At 43.1% G+C, this 24735-nt stretch overlaps 2 protein-coding genes across 4 annotated transcripts in view; both read left to right on the forward strand.

Moving 5' to 3' along the window:
- The first annotated feature begins 3172 nt into the window (after window positions 1–3172).
- mansc1 (MANSC domain containing 1) lies at window positions 3173–12685 on the forward strand. 3 transcript variants are annotated; one of them, XM_080757397.1, is made up of 6 exons: window positions 3173–3266; window positions 4379–4497; window positions 6230–6560; window positions 9150–9290; window positions 9918–10055; window positions 10566–12685. In XM_080757397.1, the coding sequence occupies exons 3-6, from the start codon at window positions 6320–6322 to the stop codon at window positions 11093–11095; spliced, it is 1050 nt and encodes a 349-aa protein (XP_080613523.1). In that variant the 5' UTR covers window positions 3173–3266; window positions 4379–4497; window positions 6230–6319; the 3' UTR covers window positions 11096–12685. The 3 variants fall into 3 exon arrangements, with proteins under 3 accessions (XP_080613523.1, XP_080613522.1, XP_080613521.1); XM_080757396.1 differs by having other exon boundaries at window positions 4379–4501; window positions 9918–12685; XM_080757395.1 differs by having other exon boundaries at window positions 9918–12685.
- Window positions 12686–13527: 842 nt separating this feature from the next.
- The window catches only part of lrp6 (low density lipoprotein receptor-related protein 6), an 87413-nt gene continuing 76205 nt past the window's right edge, over window positions 13528–24735 (forward strand). The window contains exons 1-2 of the mRNA XM_080757462.1: window positions 13528–14030; window positions 20351–20750. Coding sequence (XP_080613588.1) covers window positions 13955–14030; window positions 20351–20750 — 476 coding nt within the window. The 5' untranslated portion in view covers window positions 13528–13954. The remainder of the gene's footprint in view (window positions 14031–20350; window positions 20751–24735) is intronic.

Consider the following 24735-nt stretch of genomic DNA (forward strand, 5'->3'; position numbering starts at 1 on the left):
AGCCTATTGTTGCGGTGGCAGGTGCAGGATTAGATTCCAGCCACACTTGCAGTATACTGGGAACAAAGAACTGGTGATTATAAGCACGTGAGCTTCATCAGGGTTAAAATAGATTGTGTACGATCACATGTTCACAATGGAACAACCATTATCTCGCACTGCCGAATGATCAGAGATCTCTGCGATCTCTGATCGTCTGGATTCTCTGGAAGCGCAAGACTATTATCAAATCTATCAATTCAATAATGAGAAGAATTAAAGACAAGTACCGGCTAAATATAGCCAATCAGATGTCTGCATATAAAACATCAATATAAAATGTTGTGAAGTCAGTGTTAGCTATTATTAAGTGCAGTCTCACTGTACCTTAGTGACTGTTTTTCAGTAACCACTTCAGTCTGCTAGCGTCTTAACCGTCCTTGTTCTATACTAGGCCTGTCATAATAGGCGAACATTAAGCGAAAGAGCACATCTACAAGCTTGGAACCTTTTGAGCTTGTAGATCAGCTATTTTAAGCAAAGATATTTAATGTAGCAGTAGAAAGTGAGTGGGCCAAGGATTGACCCAGGCAGTCAAGTGTCTAGGCTTGAAGTGGTTAATATTCCAGACTTATTTTATTTATATTTTCTGTTAAGATCTACAGAGTTGTTTCAATCCGCTATTTTATATTATTATATAAATATTGGCAGAAGACATAAATTGCATGAAGAAACATTGTAATAATACTGGGTGTACTGTAATGGTGAAACTGTAAACATTTGACTGAAATTGTTGAAGGGTTTGTGATCCTGTGTGAAAGGTCCACAGACACAGGCATTCCTTCTATCCCCCATCACCCCAGCAGTGGCCTCTACTACCTCTCCATCTCCACCACAGGGCAGCAATTCCATCACTGCAGCTGCAACCCCGCTCACACCTCCACCACCCCCACTGTTGATTACAGTAGACGAGGTTCGGAAGGAGCTGGGGAAGCTGCGCCCTGGAAAGGCAGCAGATGGTGTGACTGTGTGTGCCCAAGATTGCTCAAGGTGTGTGCAGCCCAACTGGCGGAGCCCGTATACAGAAGATTTACAACCTGAGCCTTCAAATGGGGAGGGTCCCGGTTCTGTGGAAAACATCATATCTTGTCCCGGTACCCAAGGTAGGGCGGCCGGGTGAGCCAAAAGACTATAGACCGGTGGCCCTCACGTGATCACATCTCACATCATGATAACCCTAGGCTGGAGAGGCTGCTTCTCTGTAAAACTGAGACCGCAGGTCAATGACATGCTTGACCCCCTGCAGTTCGCATACCAGGAACACAAGGACTGTCCTGGCTCTTTTTCTGTTCACGTTGTACACGTCAGACTTCAAGTACAACTCTGAGTTCAGAAATACTCTGACGACACAGCCATTGTGGCGTGTGTCAAGGATGGGCAGGAGGATGAATACAGGGACCTGACGAAGACCTTCGGGAATGGAGCGACAGGAACTGCTTCCTCCTAAACACCTCCAAGACTAAGGAGATGGTGGTGGACTATAGGAGGAACAAGCCTGCTCCTCTCCAGCCTGTTAATGTCCAGAAAAGTAGTCGCAAGAACCTGTTTAATTCTGTGACGTCACATGTAAGAACAACTGTTCTGCATCTGTATTCTGCATCTGTATTCTGTATTTCATTAGGTAGGCCTATTTGTTCAGATTTGGTTTGGATTGAGAACCTTAAAGCCCAAGTCACTTCATTAACAGTATATAAACAAACTATTTAATTCACAGCAATATTCTACACTGTCCATTCTCAAAACAAATTGGCGCAAGTTAATTGATATAGTTTCGGACATACATGTGTTTATTCTTCATCTAACAACGAATCATATGTTTCCATCTGTTTCTGTTCTGTGCATCTTCGGTCACTCCAGCCACCTGCATGTCCTCGCTGCATCCAGGACCTCATTAGGCCGGCTTCCTCTCCTCAGGTGAGGGGTAACTCATCTCTTCTCTGCACAAAACATCTCAACTTCGCCTCTCTTGACTTATACTTTTTATCTCTATGTTTTTATCCCCTGATCCTGTCAATCCTTGTCACTCCTATAGACAATCGTAGCATTAATTCTCAATTCTGCCACCTCCAGCTTGGCTGTTCTCACAGCTGTCTGTTTTGTATCTTCACTCTTGCTGGTACCCTTCTGTCACAAATCACTTTTTCGAAAGTGGCCCCCGTGAAATCTGAAATTCCCCACCCACCCCCCTCACTGTATATGTTTCTTTTCCCTTTTTGACTCTATGATGATTTCCTGTTTTGACTATAGTTGTGTATATTCGTACGTCTGAACGTCTCTAATGTTTTGATGAATTGAAAATGGTGGGCCCTATTGCTTTATGGTGTCGTCCACTCACAGTTAGCAGTTTTTGTATTGAGTTGTACTTAAATGTAGGCTACTGTAATTCATTTGTTTGTGTATACTAAATGAATTAATGTAATGAAATGAAAGGGGCAATGATTAATTGCCCCTTTAAAATTGTCGTTCTTATTGTGATGTGATGTCACTCTAAGGTTTTTAAATCTAATCTTGGGAATCAGATATTGGGAGTTTTGTCCTCTGAGACAAATTGATTGAACTGTATTATTTTACATTTTGGAATTTAGCTATAGTTTGTCATTGTTTGGGTCCTAAAGCTAAACTTAAGGAATGCATGGCTGCACAAATGGCTGCCTAAATCTATTCTGGCTTCATTTTCAACTGGTAGAGTGCTTGTGCAGCAAGTGTGCTGTTCATCCTCTTCAATTATTGATAAGCCTATGTGTGCACAAGTCGTGTAATTTCCTGCAAAATATCCTCCATTATTGTTTTGGGGGTAGCAGGGATATTTTTATTTTATTTACATCAGTTATGATGACACGCTTAACATTTTGGACATGTGTTGTGTTGAATGCTGATGCTGACAGTCAGAACGTTGTGTTGTGTTGGACGTGGAAGGAGCATCCCTCCCCCTTCCTTCCAGAGGACAAAGACTGAAATGGGTCAGACTCAGTATACACATCTCTTGCATCGCATTCGCAGATTGCGCTCCTCCACTCTCATGTTTGGCCCAGGCGAATAGATTAATACGTTTCCCGTTTGCCATGTTTTGGTTAAAAACATCGTGATATAGTGGGCCTATCTAATCGATGTTTGCGTCCGATACAGTTTATATATAAGAGATTTCGAGGGTAAAAAACCATCCGCTCAAGGTGCTTTGGGGATCGTTTCTCGGTGATTGTCAACATGTCCTCTGCGTCTTCGGACGGGTAAGTTACCATACCATCAATACATAATAGCTTCATGTATTAACATTGATATAATGCGATAAATTGTGGTTCGAGACTTCGAGTTTTAGAGGCTCAGATGATGCCCAGCGGTCGGGTGCAGCGTCGGTGTCCTGCGGGACAAACAATGTGTGGAGAAATGGATGCTCTGAATCATCCAATAGAACCGGCGTGCTTTCTGTATATTTCGTAACTATATACGCCTTTCCGATATGTCATGTACGTGATCTTTTAATTTGGCCCTTTTAGATAGGTTGCAGGGTGTGTGAGTCAGTGAGTGTCCTCAGAAAAACAGTTTAAAGATTGCGTCATTGTGGAATCATTGTAGCTAAGTGAACGCATCCATGGGATGCATGAGACAACTGCATGACACAACTTAAACAGTGAACTGTGGTTTTGTAGACTGCAGGTGCAATTCCACCTGTGAGCCAGCTATAGAGCCAGATAGACAGATCATGACCCCCTTTTTAAACGTTTAAAGAAAGTGCACCTCAAAAATCAACAGCAGCTATTATAGGCCTTTGTTTTGACCATGCTTCTTATCTCATTGGCAGAATGTTTTAGGTAAGGCCCATGGAATCACCCTGTTGTAACACTTCAGGACTTCCTAATCCTGGAATAATATAGGGTGTACAAATGAGATAGTTTATGGGCTTTATATAAGCAGGTTTACAGTAGGTATACGGTAAACACTAGCAATAAGGAAGAGCACCCATGCAATATAATTGCAGTAACAGTAATTATATTAATTGAAGTAAACATACTCTTTTAACCTACAGGCCACATGTGTTGTGAGCATGTGTGAGTGGCTGTTTTCCAATACCTGAAATATAGGCCTACAATAGGGTTTTCTAGGCTATTTCTAGGCTATTCATAATTGAACTAAAGCTGTCAAATAATTGCAGTTGGTAAAAGGTATAGGCTACAATATTTGCCTGGCATGTAGCGGTATAGAAGTAAACTATCCCCATATGCCTATACTCAAATATGCACCTCCAAATTGTAGGCTACTTATAAGTACAGTATACTTGGATACTTTTCACCACTGGCGAGATAATAAAGGAGATAACAGCGAGGCTGTTCCTCATCCCAAGCAGGAGACGGGATCAGAGTCCTGCTGTGAGGAGATAGTGGGTCTCTGGGTGTGATGGACTGTGGACCCAGACGGCTGGCCAATATCTGATGGAGAACTGCTTCAACTTACAAGCTGTCGGTGAGTGAGTACATGAACTCCACCACAAAATAATGATATAATGAATCATTTAGAAATCATTTGTCTGAAATTTTAAAAATTTGTCTGAAATTTTTAATCATTTGTCCACTCACATTTGATTTAGAGTCTGACTCTGTTTTGTATGCATATTTGTTCCTGTACTGCTATGTTTGTTATGCTATAAATGTATAGACTATAGAGCCTAGGGTCAAAATGGAAATAAGCCCTTGAGTTTTATTGTGTCTTTATCCTCTGTGATGCAATACTTGTAAACCAACCGATTTGATTGATTGATTTAATACTTTATTAGCCAGCTGGGAAGCAATATGGTTACAAAATATATTAAATATATATTTTTTCCAACATTATCTTCCTTTGTACATTAATTCATCATTAAGACGTACGGTGCAATACTCTCCTCATAATTAAGGACGGTGGCAGCGATTCACCATTGAATATATTTCTAGATGTTAGTTTTTATAGGATATGTTTAGTCAAACGTGTGCACTTATTCTGCTTAAAGTCACAGGCAGTTTTCGCCTCGTGAATCTGACATTTCTCTCGCTCCAAAGGAGATTATGAAACAGTTGACGGAAATATCTTCCTTTGTTTTAGATTTCTATATTTACACACTGTTGGCTTTGAACCTAGTGGTCTATTGTCACTTTGAAAGCAATAACAGATAAGGGTCTTTGAAATACAGAGGGGAATAAAACAAGGTTTTTAATGTTGACATGAAGATCAACTTCACTGAGTCGACAGGCTGATAGCTGAGAGAAGAGCTCTTTTAAACCATGCAGCAAAGTAGTTGGTGTGTGAACACACACGGTTTTGAAGGAAGATCGTTCTTTTCAAAGTGTCGAGGTGGAAGTCTTCCAGGGCCTTAGTTAGCTTTCAGTAGTGTTTTTTTTTTTTAACTTTAGGACCGCTTAATTGGATATAGAATACTGATTTGCACCTGGAACATCTCAATGAATTTGGTTTGCTTACCAACTAGTTAATCTAGTTAGCCTACGCCCTACTAGTACATGTTCGTTTAGCGTAGACATACATTTTACAAATTCAAATGATTTTCCATGCCACTGTGAAAGAGTCTCCCTTGGTGAGGCATGGAGTCAACATGGAGAGCAAACTCACATGGCCCGGCATCACAGAGCACATGCAGCTTTGAATATGCCATGAGTCAAAGTGGATGCTGTGTAGTGTAACAGACGCCATGTGTCAAGTCTGTGTAGTCTTTGACGCTGAAATGACACATGACATGTCATCGTGAACTTGTCATCGTGAATGACTTTTTCCCACAGCTAGAAATCTTTTATATGTGATGAAACAATCAAAGATGGACCAAAATGTTTACTTTATAGGTTGAATGTGTTCTTTTAACTTTCAGTTTATATGCTGAGCCAATTTAAGTAAGTGTGAATTTATCACCATTTGTTCATTTGTTCAATGTTTGGTGCATTCATTCCATCCTGTTTGTAAACCACTTCTGAAATCAATATATTGCAACAATGAGTTTAGCATGATTCAGTCTACGTCTGTGGGTCCCCAGGCGGTTCAGTTACTTACTTTACATTCATTTAAAACTACACTTGCCGGGTCATGTGATTATGCTGCGTAATCAGGTCATCCCGGGCCATTTCCTCTCTTTCTCCAACATTCCTTGATTCTTTCCACCGTGCTGTCAAATACACATACATACCTCCTGCTCCTGACATTGAACTCTCTACAGACCATTTCTCTAGATCTGTGCTCCCCCACTGTGGACTGTGCTGAGGGTTGTTGGCCTTTCTAAAACGAGCCTGGTGGAAGTGCTGCAGCCATGACGCTCACATGGAACAGTCTGCCCGCGCGGACGCTCGTCACGGCCTCGGCCATGATGCTGATGACAATCGTCTGTGCCGCACCGATGGAGGCAGAGACATGTTACTCCAGACAACATAAGGGTGCCATTGTCAACGTCAGAGTTGCCTTAACCACACCCAGGACGGCCATGGACACGCGCGTGGTCTCGTCCGAGCGGGAATGTGTCCTGGCCTGCTGCTCAGGGGAAGTGAAGCCGGGTAGGTGATTTCGTTCATTCATTCATTCATTCGTTCATTCATTCATTCATTCATTCATTCATTCATTCATTCATTCATTCATTCGTTTATCTAGGCAAGACCTCATTTCATGAGCCTGATTTAGAATTAGTTGCACACGTTTGTCACCAATTTAGATCGATTAATAATAAGTGGTATTGTTAAAACGTTTAAGCTCTAAAATCCGATGGTAATGATTGCTATATAGACTGTTTGTTCAATAACAAACCCTCAACAGAAAATACATTTTCAGGTGGGTTACAAATTTCATTCAATCAGGAGAGGTAACCCCACAAAGATCATTTTACAGCTTGTGTTCCCGTTCCATGTTGTCTTTCATTTCTTATCTTCCAATTTTCACTTATCCTTGATTTTGTATTCAGTTCTCTCTACCAACCTGAAATCTGTTTACTAAAGAGCTCAGAATCAGAAGATTTATTGTCACATCACAGATTTACAGGTGTAAAACAGTGGGTAATATTTGTTTTTGGTTCAAGCTCCATCGTTTTTTTCATTTCCATAAGAGAAAGAAGGTAGGGGAAAGGGTTAAGAGAGATGACTAAAAAACTAACAAATTATCTACATATTGACATATAGCTGAAGTAAGACATAAAAAGTGCATAGCACAGCACCCATAGCACCCTGAAGAGTAATTAGACATTCACCTGGGACCCAAATTAATGAAAATAGCAGATCTACAAACTCACAACGAAACACTTCGCGCCGCAATGTGAGGTTGTAGATCGGCTATTTTCATACATGTATACATTTATTTTCAAATTTATGGAATTCCAGATACCCGCGTCTCGACGGGGTATCTGGACAAAATCATTTAATTTGGTATTAATTCATGAAAACTTTAAGTTTTTGGGTAATGTTTTTTTTAAATGTTTTAAAATTAAATTAAATTAAATTAATTAAAAACAAAAATGTGTCCCCGACCCACAAATAGGTCCCGACCCACTGTTTGGGAAACAGGCAGACAGGGAGAACAAACATGCAATGATTACTTTCAGATTATAGAGCTATTTAATACTTATCATAGGTTTAACAACAAAGACATGATTTGAGTATCACCAGCAGATGGCAGCAGTGTCTAATGTGTAGTTGCACCAACCTAGAGAGAGTGTGAGCCCAATCTGAGAACCCATAGTCAAAAAAACAGTAAGACGAGAGCAATGTCGCACTGAAACAACAGAGCTTCTTAATACGTCACAGAGCCCTCTTTTCCTTTGAATTTGACAGAGTCAACAGTCTGTCTCAAGAGACTACTGTGAGCCTGGCAGTTGCATTCCTGTACTGGATATGAGTAACTTATGGTGATGTAGTAGAATAGACTGTTTTAGCAGCAATTCGGATTGTTATCCACATTTACTTTGTTTTAGTTGTATCACTTAAGACCAGATTTATGGAAATAGCCCACATTTTAAAACAATTACCGGTACTAAATCCATAAATTAGAGTAGTGAAAATAGCCTATGAGCTTGTAGATCAGCTATTTTCAATAGTTTGGGTCCTGGGCAATAATTTCTCTCACCCATTTAATTTCCTTTATTTGCTGCGGATTGCATTCCCACCTGCACCGAATCGTAATCAAGTGCGATTGGAAGCGAAGCGAAACCCCCGTTTTTGGTCGGAGTAGAATGCGGTTCTTTGATGCGCATTAGGATTCGATTGATGCTTCACACCTGCCAAACAAAGTGCACTTTCCGACAATGTGCAGCAGCATTCGTTTTAATCGCAGTAAAGCTTTCTGGTGTGAAGGTCACCTAATTGTCACAATCCACTCATCATAACATCTTCTGTTGCATAACATTCCTTATTTCCCTGAGTCATGTCTAAACGGCAGCACTCATTCGGTTTGCAGATTGGTACTAAGTAGTCATAGATAAGTATTACACAATGGTGCATTTGTATAGCACCTTTATCCAAAGTGCATTACATTCACACACCAATGGTGGAGGAGGAAATCATGCAAGGCACCAACCTGCTCATCGGGAACAGTTAGGGGTTTTCAGTGTCTTGCTCAAGGACACTTTTGACAGTAATGTTGGGGGAGCCCGGCATCGAACGGGGAACCTTCCGTTCGACCGTTCCACAAGCGGACACTCTCTACCTCCTGAGCCGCTGCCGCCCAAACGAAGTTAATAATAATCTTTATTGTCCTGAAGGATTGTCATCTTCACAGGTCTGTTCAAACACCCACACCATTCAACACATCGTACAGATAAATGTAACAGCAAGACAATACAAAAACATGAGGTCGGCTACAAAAAGATGAGGATGGCTAAATTCAAGTCACAAATACAGAATAGCTATCAGATTCAGTACACTATCATTATGGCCTTATTGACAACACCACATGTAACATGGCTGATATTGGTGTAGCCCCTAAGTGTAAACTCAATCCATATTCATAAGCCTATAGTCCTCGGACTGGATAAAACAGTGGCTAATATGTCTAATTGTCTATGTAGAGTTGCTGAGCAGATTGTTGCCAGTTCCTGGCTGCTAAAGGCTAAGTTAAAACACTCAGTTGAATAAAATTGTCTTCCTTCTTTTCTCTTAAAGGTGCCAAGTGCAACATGGCTGTATTCAACTCTAAAAAACCCACGGCGACAGAAAACTGCTACTTGTTCCACTGTGCAACAGAGCAGGACTGTCCTCTAATGGCGGCTCAGGAGGGCACCAACACCTATGATATCTTCAAAGGTAACTGAATTGCATTGCTTTGACCGCATGTGTGTTCATCTATAGTGCAGTTGTTCTCAACCTGTGGGCCGTGGCAAAATAATTTGCAAAACAATATTTTACTTAGAATACCACTAAGACGCCCTGAGGGTGAGAAGCGCATGCACGCATCTGGAGCCAGATAAACATATAGAATGCATTCTGTACTGGCCATATATGGAGTGTGTCTCTTGAGTGTACAGGGTTTGATTAGGTCAGTCAGATCAACATATGGAATGTCAGAACAGGTCAGCTCCATTATGGAGATCTAAGGGTGGCAACCAGTATGCGCACGCAGGCTGGCACCACATGAACCCCACCACTCATAAGATGCAATGAAAAAGTGGTCACTGCACTCACATGTAAAAATGCATCACATCAAACTTTCAGGTGCTGTTTTTCTCCCAGTATGGAGGAAGAATGCTTAGGATTTATACTGTGTGATCTCTCGCTCTTGAAATATATAAACCTTGGTTTCTGTTGTGTGTAAACAATAATAGCAATTCAAAGCAGTTTGTGCTTGTGACAAATAAATAATTGGTTTATCACAATACATTGATTGATCATAAGAAAGAATATTAAGATGTCAAATCGTTGATTTTGCTCTAGGGTTGCTTCATCCCACCACGGTGAGACCCACGACTGCTGCCGCAGAACAAACGACCGCAACTACCACCACCACCACCACCCAATCCCCGAGCACCCCAACCACCACAACACAGCCAACCACAACCACCGCAACACCAGGTACCACAGCAATGCTGCCGACCACGGCAGTGACAACCACCACGCTACCCACCACCACCATCACTACCACCACACCAGAGCCCACTACCACCACACCAGAGCCCACTACCACCACACCAGAGCCCACTACCACCACACATGCCACCCCAACCCCACAACCATCGACAACCAGTACCACAACACCAGCTACAACCACCACTAGCACCACCACAACTCAGCCCACTACTACCACCACCACCACCACCACCACAACAACAACACAACCACCTCCACCCATAATCATCATAGCCACACTGCCTCTGGTGGCAACACCACCAAGTGCGACTACTGTTTCTGTAACTACAGCTACAACTGCATTTAGGCTAGTAGTGAGTGAGGCTCATCCAACCTTAGCAACAATCACAGCCACTACAAACACACTAGCCACGAGGAAGAGTAACAAATCCACTAAGAAACAGAACAAGTCACCCAAGAAACCCAAACCTCACCCTGTTACCACCACCACTACAGCCTCCACGCACGTCCAGACTTCCACCGCTATGCCAGCTGCCGTGATGCCCGACAGCGAAGCTGAACACAGGACTGTTGCAATGCCAGAGCCAACCACCGCGACACCCACTTCAACTACAGCTACCACCACAACTACTACGGCTGCTACTACTACTACTACTACGGCTGCTACTACTACTACTACTACTACTACTACGGTGGCTGCTACTACTACTACAGTCACTGTTGCAACAGAGCCATCCACCACCACCAGGACGACTACCGCTGCAGCGCTGGTCATTGTGGCCAAGGGAGCGATTCAGTCAGATCACTCCATCCAAGACCCTGTCTCAGTGGAGGGTGCGGGCCAGGGTCAGGGCAAGGCCATAGCAGCACGGGGGGCTCTAAAGAACGGCCTGGTGGCAGTGATGGTTCTAGGGTTGGTCATCCTCATGCTGGTCTTGGCTGTGGGGGGCCGTAAAGCCATGGAGTCTTTCGACAGACGCCACTACACGAGACTGGAACTCAACGATCTGCACTATGAGGTGTAAAGTCGTGCACATGGCTTTCACCGACAAAGAAAGGCACACTTTTTAAGTCTTGCTTCCCAAGAGGGGATCTCAGAAGGACAAAATGGCTGAGATGTTTAAAAAATAATGTTCACGTTCATTGAATATGTAATGTTTTTTTTTTTTTTTTCTGAATGGCTCACAGTTATACAGTATGTTAATGGACTGTCCACGCTTTCACTACCGTATGTCAAAGAGAGAAATGCATCAGATGGCTATGGAATACAAAGGACAGACAGCAATATGTTGATACCCCAATACTCAGGAAGCCTCTGAATTCACACCAGTATAGAGACATGACGGACAATGTAACCTGACATCATAATGTACTTTAAAGGGTTAACACTTTGTGTATGAGGTGCACTTGACTACTGCATGTCACTTGAATTGTACATGCTTTGTTACCATAGCCATAGATGAGCTTTTGATTCCTTTCTGAGCTTAATTTATGTTCCATTGCACAATAGTGTTGCATTGCATCTTCTATATCGTTTGAGATTTGAACACTGACCTTTGTGCGGCTAAGTATGACTTTAATCCCCCCCCCCTTGCAAGACTGTACCCTTATTGCTGTCTTTTAGTTATGATCAAAGACATTATCAATACGATACAGACATTTCAATCAGACAACTTGAACGAATAAGGACAAATATTTGAGTGATGATGTATGAGAGATGCAATAATTGTTGTATCTCTGACTGCCTTTGCTCGTTGCTAAGCGTAACGCAGAGGGACAGCATGAGAGCAGGGAGTGATCAAATACCAGAACCCAGGGGGATCAGAACCAACAGGTGGATGCTGGCTGCTGGGGTGGAGATGAAGCAAAGGCAGTCAGCAACTACAGTAAGCAGCAGTAACTACAGTTGAGTGTGAACTTGTTGGCACTTATTACTGTCATGGACATCGGCCTGAACGTGCTCGTTAGCTTATGGTTAACACTGATCAGCAGTCATCAACCATTCAGAGTGACAAGATCAGAGGCGGTTGGTAAGTGCACTGCGACAAATTCTAGGCTAATATCAAGATTGCTGTCTGGGTCCCATTGCACACTCAAAAGGGGCAATAGATGTATTCAAAGACGATGAAAGTCTGTGGAAGATTTAAATCACTAGCTCAGTTTAGATGTCTGACTCAACTCACTACACTATTTCACTGTGTTGTTTTGTAAATCTGTCCACATAACTGTTTTTCATAATGTGGATAAACTTTTAATGATGGATGCAATTCGCTGGGAATCAATGCACTATTGTATCCTGTGTTTTTTGATATGATAGACTTTTTTTTTAATAGCAAGATTGTTTTCATAGTCGAGAGTACACTGGACGCGCACTATTTTCATAAGTAAATTTGTAATATTATTGTATGTGTCTGTGTACCAGTGAACCGCACCTAAGTTTGTGAGTGCAGATACTGGTGGGTAGAGGGAATATAGTTTTACCACTAGGTGGCAGAAGCAACTCAAGAACTCTATCTGACATTGGCACTGGCATGCATTGCAGAGTAGGCTAGACACTTTGTAAGAGTCCCCACGAAGAAGCATGGAGCCACATTAAGCAAGCCTACTGTTCCACACATCCTAAGTTGTTAGTACTTATATCGGTTTTAATTTATATGATGTTAACGAATAAGTAGATGTAATTGGTTCGTTTAGTGAAGTGATGCTTTTTACATTGGAATTTTGGTGTTTTATTGTAAGAATTAAAGTTTGAATTTTGAATCAATTGTGTAATTAATTGTGTCAGTACAGTATGTTACCTTTAATGCTGTCTGATCAAATCAAAACTTTTGAGTCTTTAGTTTAGAGTAATGAACTTCATGTAGGCCTAATCTTCATTGCCATGCATGATGTATGTACCCTACTTCTGCTTTAAGTTAGTTTATTCAATGTGTTGAGAAACTGTGAGTGTGTGTGCCGGCTGTCAGGGGCAGAAACTACAATACATACTACAGTGTCACACAAAAGCAGCAAAATATCCAGAAGCTTTGGAAAAGAAGGGGAACAAATGTGATAGGATATTGACTATATCAATGTGTCTTTGTGTTTATTTTATTAATATTGATAACATTGAAAATTAAGTTGACCATTGAACCAATGAAAAGCATTAACAATTGAGCTTGTTACTAAATAATAACTACTGTTGATCCATTGGAGAAGACGTTTTATTTTATTAATACAAGTAACAGTTGCACTTGCACATACAACGAACGATTACACCCGATAGCCACGCTATAGCTGTAGTAGTATAATGCCTTCATTGGAGTTATATGGATCAGAGCTAGCCACGCTATGGATGGAGGAAAATAAATAAATAAATAGCGCGCGCGTGCGTGTGAGTGAGTGAGTGAGTGAGTGAGTGGAGGAGGGGAGGGTTGGTATTTGGTTCCTCTTCCAGCCAGCGGAAAGGAAAGGAAGGGAGACGTATCGCTGCCAGTGCCTGCTCCTCTGCTCCTCTTGCAGGACAATGTGAATGTAGAGAGTGTGAGGAGAATAGATCCTGAAGAAGAAGAAGAACCGAATGGATCGCAGATCCAGTTGATTATTACAGCGAGGAAGAAGGATTCCATCCACCAGGATGGATCATCTGGGAACAATCTGATCCGATCCGCCGCACGGGACACAAACAATCAACACCATTCGTTGGGGTGGTGGGGGGGGGATACGTTCACTACTTTATCCTTGCAAGGAAGGAAGGAATACACAGGCAAGGCTATAGCAGTGAGCGGGCTTTAACAACAACAATGTGGATTTTGCGCTGAGGAGGAGGGAGGAGGAGGAGAAGCAGCGGCTTGCAGGCAGGAGCAGGGCCGAGGAGGAGAGCCAGACGGACGGATAGAAAGAAGATGGGCGCCGCGGTGCTGCTGCTGCTGCTCCGGAGCCTCCTGTTGTCGTTGAGTTGTTTTTGTTTGCTCATTAGAGGTGAGTTTTTTTCTCCTCCGGGGTATGGAACAGGAACATGAGCTTTGTTTTGTTTGTTTGTTTTATTTTGGGGGGTTTATTATAAAGTTTTGTTAACACTTAACACTGTTCCCCAGATGTGTGTGTGTGTGTGTGTGTGTGTGTGTGTGTGTGGTAGAGAGAGAGGGAGTTGGACACTGTGTTGAATCAGTGTTACAAGGCACACACACTCAGTCAGGGCCCAAGCCCCGGTTGGTTCACTTTGGCTGCTGCCTATCTATCGATGCTAACGCGTTAGCCACCAGTCGGGCTAACACACACACACACACACACACACACGCGCATACACACACACGCGCGTGCGCGCATGCACACACACACACACACACACACACACACACACACACACGCGCGCACACACAGCCGTAAAGGCTGCTAGTAGAGTAGGACAAGGATACGTCAGTGACGTCACAAACAATTAGGAAGTGTGTGTAGTCCACCAGTGGTTCCCAAAGTGGGGTCCGGGGACCCCCAGGCCCAGGGGTCCGTGAGGAAGTTCATAGGGGGTCCCCAGCTAAATGATAGTTTGGAACCAAATGGACCCTTATGGGTCTGTAACTCTGAGAGTCCATTTGGTTCCATTTGTACACTATGGGGGTCCGTAGACTAATGCGTGTCAAACTGGGGGTCCTTGAAGTTAAACAGGTTGAGAATCACTGCTAGAGCCGTAACAATCTTTTCTTATGGGGTTCCCTGGCATATCTCTTCAAATAGGTGGTCCACGGGCTAATACGTGTCAATTTGGCGGTCCTTGTCATGAAAAGATTTGGGAACCACAACCACTGTAGTACACTACCACAATTTGTTCGCAAACCTGTACATGTGGGCCTATTTGACAGAGGACCCCCATCTGAACATATATTGTTTTGCCTCCAGAAGAGAACGTGTTAAAACAAAGGTCTAAATCATTCCAACACATTCTTTTCAAAAGATGTTAAAAAGTAGCTTGGAAAACTGCTGTTTTTAAATATCTGAAGCTTAATATAAATGTGGTAAAACTTCATGGACCCCCAGGACCCCACCACTGAGCTACTACAATTCTGTTAATTTCGTTTACAAAATGTAACCAAATGAGTCAATTTGGTTATATTTGCCTACTTAACAGTTAAGAATGCATAAATGACACTGGAGTTTACTGTGTAGTTTTTTGATAATAAAAAAGAAAGATACCACTTAACTTCCGCTAGATGGACGCTTAGTTGTGACGTCACTCATGCATCCCTTTAATCTTTATCCTCGAACAGTCACATTAAATGATCACAGCTAGCCGCGCTAGCTAGCAGCACTGACTACATGTAATAGCGCTAAATAATGGCATTGTTCCACGTTTTACAGACATACTAACAAGAGTTACAATCTGTTGCATTTTATAGCTTTAGCTGACTTACAAATGGTTGTAACATGTTTTATAACAACGTTGTGTACGATTGTAATCCACTGTAAGGCACAACAACGTTTTAGTTGGGAGCTAGACAAACAAGCCATTGCTCTGAAAAGACCCTGGTGGCCACTGAGTCAGTTGTTAGTTATTATGATTGTGTTTGATTTGATTTATCACTATGGTGCTACAAAGGGCACTTTCTGGCACACCAGGCTAAAATGTGGGGGCATTTCATGATAAATCGGGGAAACTGTTATTATAACGTCTTAATGTGGTCTTTATAGCCTAAAATACATGCCTTTGTTATACCACAGCTAATTGTATATGAAAGTTATGTCAAGCATGTACAGTAGGCCTATATGCGTTTCTCAGCTTCTTGCTCCCAGACCGGTCTCACCATGTGTTTGCTTTTAGATTCTGCCAAATCCATGTTTTTAATGGAGATATATTGGGGCACACTTTTGTTCAATTCAGCTTGCTTTGAACTAATTAGTCAGTCAGCCCATGAAAGAAGCAGAATTAAAAAGCAGTGGTTCTTTAAAAGTGAGGTCCAAGGACCTCCTGGGTTATTTGAAGGGGTTCTAAATGTTACCCTTAACAGGTCTGATACTCTGAGTGTACGAATGGAACAGTACTATTTGGGTCCTTTTGTACGCTACACGAGTTATGGTGGGGACGACGACGACCACTGTAAAGTGTAAAGTGAAGTGTAAAGGTGAGAAGATATTAATCTTAGTCTTCGACCATCTACCATATATATATATATATATGACACACGCACCATTTATGATGGTGTGTCTACTGGATGTGTTTTAGAAGCCAATTCACTATAGTGAAAGTTATGATGGTTATATGATATCAATAATTTGTTGTGAGTAGAGCGAGAGGTAAAGCTGCCAGTCCACTGGCTCCATCTGGGAGCCATATTGGGGCCACAAGGGGGAAAGCAGTGAAGTGGTCCAACTTTGATTCAGTTTTCTTAGAACATGACTGACGTGCGTGTTGGATCAGTCTTCTAAGAAATATTGAAAAGGAAGTTGTTTCCCCCCCCCCCCCCCCCCCCCCTTCTCTCTCATTGGTTTTTTATGTTCAAAGACATTGCGTTTTTATAATCTGGACCCCATTTCATGGAACAAGTATGTTATTTCACATTGTCCAGTGCCATGGAATAGTTTATTGCAGACAATTATTGTACTTAATGATGTGTAACTATTAGCACGCTAGGTAATTGGGCTAGTTCCAATTCTAACAGCATTATGATATTTCTGCGTCATAGTGTTTATTATTATCAGAATGTGTTCAGGTAGATCATCAGTTATTCTACAGCAATTTAGTTTATTGTCTGTGCTTGGACCGCTTTTCTTTAGGGGCGCTATAGCCTATATCCAGCTTTTGGTGTGTGGCCACAAACTTTGTCCTTCACAAACATTAAATTCCCCATTGACAATGACTGGAGAATTTTACCTCATAGTGACTGAGCAAATTGACATAGTGTCTATTTTATGCCATGATGATGTAGAATGATAAGAGCGCCCCTCACTTCACACGGGTGTGATTTTTGTTTATTCCATTTTTATTAAAGTGTCAAATCCCAACAAGTTGTCTTGAGACACTTTACACCAAGTCTCCTAGCCAAAAATAGTGTATCTATTCTACAGAGCTTGAAGATCTGCTAATGTTCTGCCCAAATGATGGATTCTGGGATTCAAGTGGTTACGCTATTGTGGTTTTATAAATCTGATATGATGCTGATGTCTGTAATACGGATTGGAAATAATAATTGAGCTAGTCATCAGTCGAATCATAGTAAATCTAAGGTTGTCTATACTCTCATTTGATTTAACTGTATATACTATATATTCTACAGATGACCTTTCGTAACCCACTGTTTCGTTGTGATGATGTGATCAAAAGGTAATCATGTATTTTGCCCTTATCATGTAGCTCTACAACAAAGTTATAGCCATGATGACGGCAATCATATTCGGGTATTAGTTTTTTCGGCCAACCGTTTCCTATATTCGGCATTCGGTTTCGGCCAGGAATTTCCCATTCGGTGCATCCCTAGCGTGGTGTGCTTCTTTCCCCCCTGGCGTTGCCCTGGAAAGCTAGAATTCTAGAAATGAATCCGTGGTAAACCTTTGGCTGTTGTATTTTGGACATCATGACAAACAACCACTAGTAGCACCACCCTGTAGCATTATACAAATTGTGGGGGCCCCATGTCATCGGCCCCCACAAGAAATGTGTCGGTAACTGAGTCCTAAACACAGATTTTTCTACATTTGCTAAGAAATGTTACAAAACCTGTAGTGACCAGTAGTCACTATGGGCATAAGAAGTTGACGGGTGCATTTAGGTCTCATAATGTACCCCCTGCATGTTCAAATCATGCCGATTTAACATTCAATGTGGCAGCCAGCAATATTGTAATCACCCTCTTGTCTGTCGTGCGCACACAGACACACAGGCCTATTGAAAGTGTGGCAATACCTCTGAAATTAGCCTGCTTTATATTGGTTAATAGGGACTTTAAGCAACGACAGTTTTAAGGACGGCTCCGCTAGGTGGAGGTATGGCTGCTATGACGCAATCACCGTAGCAGTCAACATCGTTAAGCAAACAGCCGTCGAGCAAAGGTTCCCCATCGCTTTAAATTGGTTCCCATGGTGACGATGCGTCTATGCAGCATGTGTCAAACATAAAAACAGACGTTCCGTCGCGCATCAGCTAACTTGCCGATAAACAGTTTTAATAAGCATGGTTATTATGACATATGAAATAGTGTTATTTCTTCATTCAGAGCATACCAACACAATACACAGCAGAAGAGATATGTGATGGAGCAAACGGAGTAAATGTATGACAGTTTATTTCAATAAACATGGTTATGACATGGCGTGTAGACACTACGTTCTGCCATAGTAGGAACAGCTGCGGCAAGCAGGTTCATCTATTTCAGCACTGATCCATTTCCGGTTGCCGGAGCGGACTGTAGCCCGACACACACCGGCTGCGTCCCCCGCGCGGCGCGCACAGCCGCCTCCATTATTTTCAATGAACCTAACGCACACCGGCTCCGTCCGCCGCGCGGAGCCGCGCCGCGCCGCGCCGCCCGGCGCGCCGATAGAACACAGTTCTATTTTCCAGGCGGCGCCGCGCAGCAACGCGCCGCACACGGTCGCAGACGGTGTGTGGTGGGCTTGACATAGCCGTTGTTGCTTAAAGTCCCTATTGTTGAGGCTTGGGACAAAACAAAAACAAATCCCAGAAAAAGCATATTTGCTTCTATTTCTGTCTCTCCAGGGTAGAGTAAAGGCTTCCGACATTCTGCACAAACTGCAAATATTTGGGGAAGGAAATGACCCCTGGGTGAAAATAAAACACGTATCCGGTGAGAGTGAAGAAGCTGATTGTTGATGCTGATAGAGATCTGTTGGCATGTGGTGTTAGAAGTGTCCCATTGGGGCCTGGCACTGTGCCAAATACCTGGCCAGAGTAGCTGCTGGTGGAGTGGGTAAAATGTACTACTCACTGTGGTTCTCAGAGTGGGGTCCAGGGACTCCCAGGGTTCCTCGACTGTGGTGATATTGGCATCAAAATCAGTTTAACCACTTTAATGCTATATACATCGGCTATTTGAAAATAGTCGTTATGAGCAGCTCTGCTATTTGCAACGCTTGTGGGCTTGCAGATCGTCGACACGGCTGTGCGTCAATACAGACGGTATTAATGTAATGCATGTATTCATAATTCATGTATTCTAGTAATAGGTTCACTGTGTTGTTTCCTTAAGACCTATTTACTTGAGGGCACGGTGGCACAGTTGGTAGTGCTGTCGCCCTACAGCTAGAAGGTCCTGGGTTCGATTCCCGCTCGGGACACTGTGGGTGCTGGGGGCGTGCTTCCTCCTCCGTGTCATCAGTGCCCATACCCGAGGCGGGGTTGGTGAAAGGGCCTTTCTGTGTGGAGTTTGCATGTTCTCAAAAAAACCAAAAACGATTTACTTAAAGGATCTATAACATAAAATTCTACTTTTTCAATTTATTTTGTGTTTTTGGCCTTTTGGGGCTCCCATATGTGTTTTTCTATCGCCACAAATAACCAATTCTGAACAATCAGGCTTTCATACCATAGGTGCTTTAATGGAAATTGCTCTCAGGAACAGCTCAACTGATTTTGTCCTCATCGTGTTGTCATCAATGTCACCCTACTTTGTATAATTCCTCCTCTTCAGTCAATATATGTCTCAAATATTAAATATTCTGCATATCGGCAAATTGTGGTACTGTTGCAGCTAAAACTGCTTTCAAAGTCCAGAAAAAATGACAAGGGCTGGTTATATCGGAGTGGTGATTGAGGCTCAAACCATTAGAAATAACTTTGAGGGACATAGACAATATGATATTAAATATTAAAAGCAGTTTTAAAATGCATGTTATTTGTCCTCTCAACCAATAAGGGACCACCATTCTTGGTGACGTAACTAAGGTACGTTTCAAGGTTGGTATAAGGTCAATAACAGGTCTAAAGGATTTAGAACAGCAGTTGTATTAGACATTAGTTAGTAGCACTCGAAATGCCAGTGGTGAGCGCACCTCATGGCGTGCTCTGCTTGCTCACAAGTATAGCAATCGCTTCACGTATTGGCAAAGCTTTTTGTCACAGTTGTCCTGCGGTGGCAATATAGGTGTGATAGTGTGTGTGTCCAGTGTCCACATGTACGTCATCAGCACGATCTCAGCTGTTTCTGTCCACATCATGGTATCTCCATATTCAATCAGTCGTATGGTAGTGGTTCCTGCACTGTACTCTACTATTTTGCGGCGTAGGCGGTTGAGAATATGAATGAACCGAGCCATGATTTGACGTGTCATTGTGTCACCCCTCTCTCGTCCAGGAGTGCCTCTCCTCCTGTATGCAAACCGACGGGACCTGCGGCTGGTGGACGCGGCGCACGGCAAGGCCAACGCCACGGTGGTGGTGGGCGGCCTGGAGGACGCTGCGGCAGTGGACTACGTGTACGACCGGGGCTTCATCTACTGGAGCGACGTGAGCGAGGAGGCCATCAAGCGCACCGTGTTCAACCAGTCGGGGGCCAGCGGCGTCCAGACGGTGGTGGTGTCCGGCCTCGCCTCCCCCGACGGACTGGCCTGCGACTGGCTGGGCAGTAAGCTCTACTGGACCGACTCTGAGACCAACCGGATCGAGGTGGCGGAGCTCGACGGGTCGCTGCGGAAAGTTCTATTTTGGCAGGAGCTGGATCAGCCGAGGGCGATAGCCTTGGATCCAGGAAGAGGGTGAGTAGTATCTTCTCTGGCTTTTGTTTGGCTACTGAAAGCCTGGGCAGGCGGAAAGGAGGGGCGTGTATTCCTGACTGCCTTTTGTGAGGCTCACCTTTGTTTGCGGCGCTACCGTGGCCTGGATTGGGTTGCAAGGTTCCTGAGCCGAGAGCCATTCCTAAAAGCAGGGCAGGCCGGTGTCCACTGAATTCCCCCTGTAGAAAACGAACAAGAGCGTCAGTGTTTTGTGTGTGTCTTCGCCATTTCTGAGGAAGGGGAGCGGCGAGGGCTCTTAGTCCTGGCAGCTGAGGAATGTCTTATATCACCTCCAGATAGAGGGGCATCTGCCTCTCCCAGAGAGAGAGAGAGAGAGAGAGAGAGAGAGGGTAAACAAACCCAGGTCATAGCCGCCACTCTCTCTGGTGCTGTAGCAGCAGCAGCATGCCTCTCTAATTACCTCAGCCCATTCACTTTGACAATCTGCACTGGGACACCACCGTCTGTCAAGTGTGTGTGTCACTGAACATTCTGCATTTTTGTCTGCTTTTGGTTTTCTGGTTATTTCCTTGTGACTGTTCAATATTGCAAAATGTCTCAAGGATTCCAGTGAGTGTGATTGTTGGCTGCTGTATTTCTTTTGGGGGGGAAGGTTTTCTTCCACTGCTGCTTGTTTGAAGGAAGCATAAACTCAAGGGGTTTCTTTTGTATTGTCCTAGGTTTTTACAATGTCTCGTCTCGATGTTCACTGTGTTTTCTGCTATAGTAGTGTCGGCAGCTATGCTGACTTCCTCAGGGTTGGTTGATTAATTAAACTGTTGTTGCATTTGAGCACGACGAGTTCAGCTTATCCTTATCTGCAGTTTGTAAATCACGGCGTTGTGGATACATTATCCGTTAGACACGCATATAGTTTTGTAGTCAGAATTGTCTCCTCCTGACTCCTGAGTGATTTCAAACTTGTCTGCCCACATTTACAGCTAAAGGATGAAGGTAGGAACAGAAATGAATTGGCACGACAAGAGTGGAAAACAGAGCCTTCTCTGAGTTAGGAATATTTATTTTTGTTGTAGATTGAAATCTGGGACTCAGGGTGGGGCAAACAAAAGCCTTTCACTGGCACCGTAGCGCGTCATCCTCCCTCCCCACCTCAAAAAGCCAGGACAGGAATTTCTGCTGGTCAGGTAGTAGAAAGAAAAATAAAACCCACGCTTCATAATAGCAGCGGTTCCCAAACCTTTTAGCTCAAGAAAGACGGACCCAAAAGAGAAACATGATGTCTCCCCGGGAAACTAGTGAACAACATCTATATCTATACTCTATACTTTTCTTTGGTATCGTTATGATATCGACAGTTATGCAGCCAATGTGTCGCAATCTTTTTTCTTTTTACCACTTGGTTCCAACCTGCCGTCCCTATTTTGGCCATCATAGGTGAACATTTTCAAAAATAGCTTGTAGAGCAGCTATTTTTTAACATGTTTTCTCACAGGTCATAGTGGTTTCGACATTTCATAGTGGTTAAATGAAATAAACTTTGTATTTTATATTTACTTGTTTGCTGCTTAACCTATTAAAATCGGGAAATGTATAAATATATTTATTTACATTTTTTGAAAAATCTTGAAAGTGTGAGAACTACTGAATTAGAAGGCATTTGTGGAATCGGCCTCATGTCTTAATGGGTGTTAAATTAAAGTTCATTAAATTGATTAGAAGTTGGACCACGTCAAAACAAGACTGTGGTCTCGGGATTGGCATTGACAAGAACCTGCCGTGGGTCCGGTCCGTTGGGCTATGGCGTGTGTGGAGGTCACTGGAGGAGGATTTTAGTTTATTTTCATTTACTTTTTCATGTTGTGCCTTGTTGCAGTCGTTGTGGGGGTCACGAGGAGTACCAACAGGTGAGCGACCAGGGGTTAAAGGCAGTCTCTGACCACAGAGCAGCCATCTGACACGAAAGCTGATATGCAGGGAAAAGCATCCTCCCACCCCCCGGGCACTGTCCCGGTGTCCAGCCCTGTGTAAGAGGACCCCTCCTCGGATGGACACGCTCCTCAGACCTTTCTGTGTCACTGAATAGCAGCAAACGTCGAGGGGAGAACTAGACGGCAGCCAGGCCAGTGGTAGTAGCACCGTTAATTGATTTGCACTGGCATGTTGCTGTGCTCAATGTTTGGTGTTTTGAGGGGGGGAAAAATGTTCTAGTAAGTAGACCAATCTGTAATATTGTTAAGAGGTGCAACATATCTGACAAGAAAAGAAAAAGAATGCACTACTGTATGTAGTAAGGCCAACTGGAGAAGGCGTTCCCCTCATGTCATGCTACGATACAAACACATTAATGACTAAACAAAAGTTGTCCGGACAAAGGGAGAACTAAATGTCACTGGTGGATAATGATGTGTTTACAACAGAGCGCTGAGTCGCGCTGTATGGTTGAGTAGGGCTGGGCACTGTATCAATACTATCCTACTGTGAAGTGTGAATGAGAGAGTGGAATCTGTGTCCGCGTGTAGGTCTGTAGTTTACGTATGGCGAGAGCTGCATGACCAACCGACCTCAAACTCAGCCCTGCATGGCATCTGTGGTCTTCTCCGGCCCAAAGATGCTACTATGTCTTCTTTTTTTAAAAACTTTTTCTTATTGTTTTGGCCCAGCCCTTCTGGCATATGCCAGAATTGCCAGAATGTCCAATCCGGGCCTGACGAGCATGGCCGAGGTTCTGAACCGTCGATCCGAGCGATACGATATATATATATATATGGATATCCGGTTGTCAAGAACTGCCTGATCCGACTGCCCTGCCCATATATGGTGACCAACCGACCTCAAACTCGAGATCAAGTTTTACAAAGGGTGCCAATTTCCCACCGGTATGTGGATTCTGTATCGTTATTTGCCACAACCGTGGCAATAACCATACAGTGTATTATTAGGGTGTTTCTAACAATTTGTTTTGGCATAGCTGCCTTTGGCTTAAAGGCTGCAAAAATGTCAACCACCATAGTTCAGTGCCTTCTGCAGATGGTGATAATTTTGAAGCTCTTTTTGCACACGGTTTAAAAAAGAAAAAGACATTTCAAATAATTTCCATTCCAGTTTATGGCTTCAAGGGAGTCATTGTGTTCAGATAGCAGACTAGTACTTTTAACAGTGAGCGTAGCCCACTACATAATCATGGAGGACAGGCATTGCACACTAAAGTGTCTGCATTCTGACATTCATGTAAACAAAATGGGTTTTGAATCAAATTTCCTTTTTTCCCCCCTCACATGACCAACAAAGGTACCAGATGCAGGCATTACATTGGCTTACTGTTTCATTTTCAAACTGTCCACTCGCCCTGACGGTAGAAAACATTATTTTGTTGTGAGTGATTCTTGCAGTTGCAGTCTGACCAGATAGCTAGATTAGCTACACTAGGGAGCATGTGGGCTAAAGCGCCCTCTGTTTACTGTGTGTGTGTCTGTCTGTCTGTCTGTCTGTCTGTCTGTCTGTCTGTGTCTCTCTCTCTCTCTCTCTCTCTCTCTCTCTCTCTCTCTCTCTCTCCTTGGGGGAATTAGTTAAAGGAGAATTCCATGCTAGAAGGCTTTCTTACCTTTATTTGTAGTTGTTACGTCCCCACCAATGAGGTCCAGGTGTTATTTTGTGCAAAAGTGCATTATTGGCTATTTCCCCTACCATAAGCCCTCAATGGGGGTTGGGTTTTGGTGCTAATTCGCTTATTTCCATCGAAATAAGTAGTAAAGTGCGCCACTTGGGATACTATTTACATTATGAAGAGAGGATATACAGTATACAAAAAAAGTTATTTTGGCGCGATGGAAATAAGCAAATTAGCACAACACCCCATAGCCCCATTCAATTCAATGCAATTCATTGAGGGCTTATGGTAGGGGAAATGGCCAATAATACGCTTTTGCACAAAATAACACCTGGACCTCTTTGGTAGGGACGTAACAACTACAAATAAAGGTAATAAAGCCTTCTAGTATGGAATTCT

The sequence above is a fragment of the Protomyctophum bolini genome (genome assembly GCF_963924005.1).
Source record: "Protomyctophum bolini genome assembly, chromosome: 23".
Lineage (NCBI taxonomy): Eukaryota > Metazoa > Chordata > Actinopteri > Myctophiformes > Myctophidae > Protomyctophum > Protomyctophum bolini.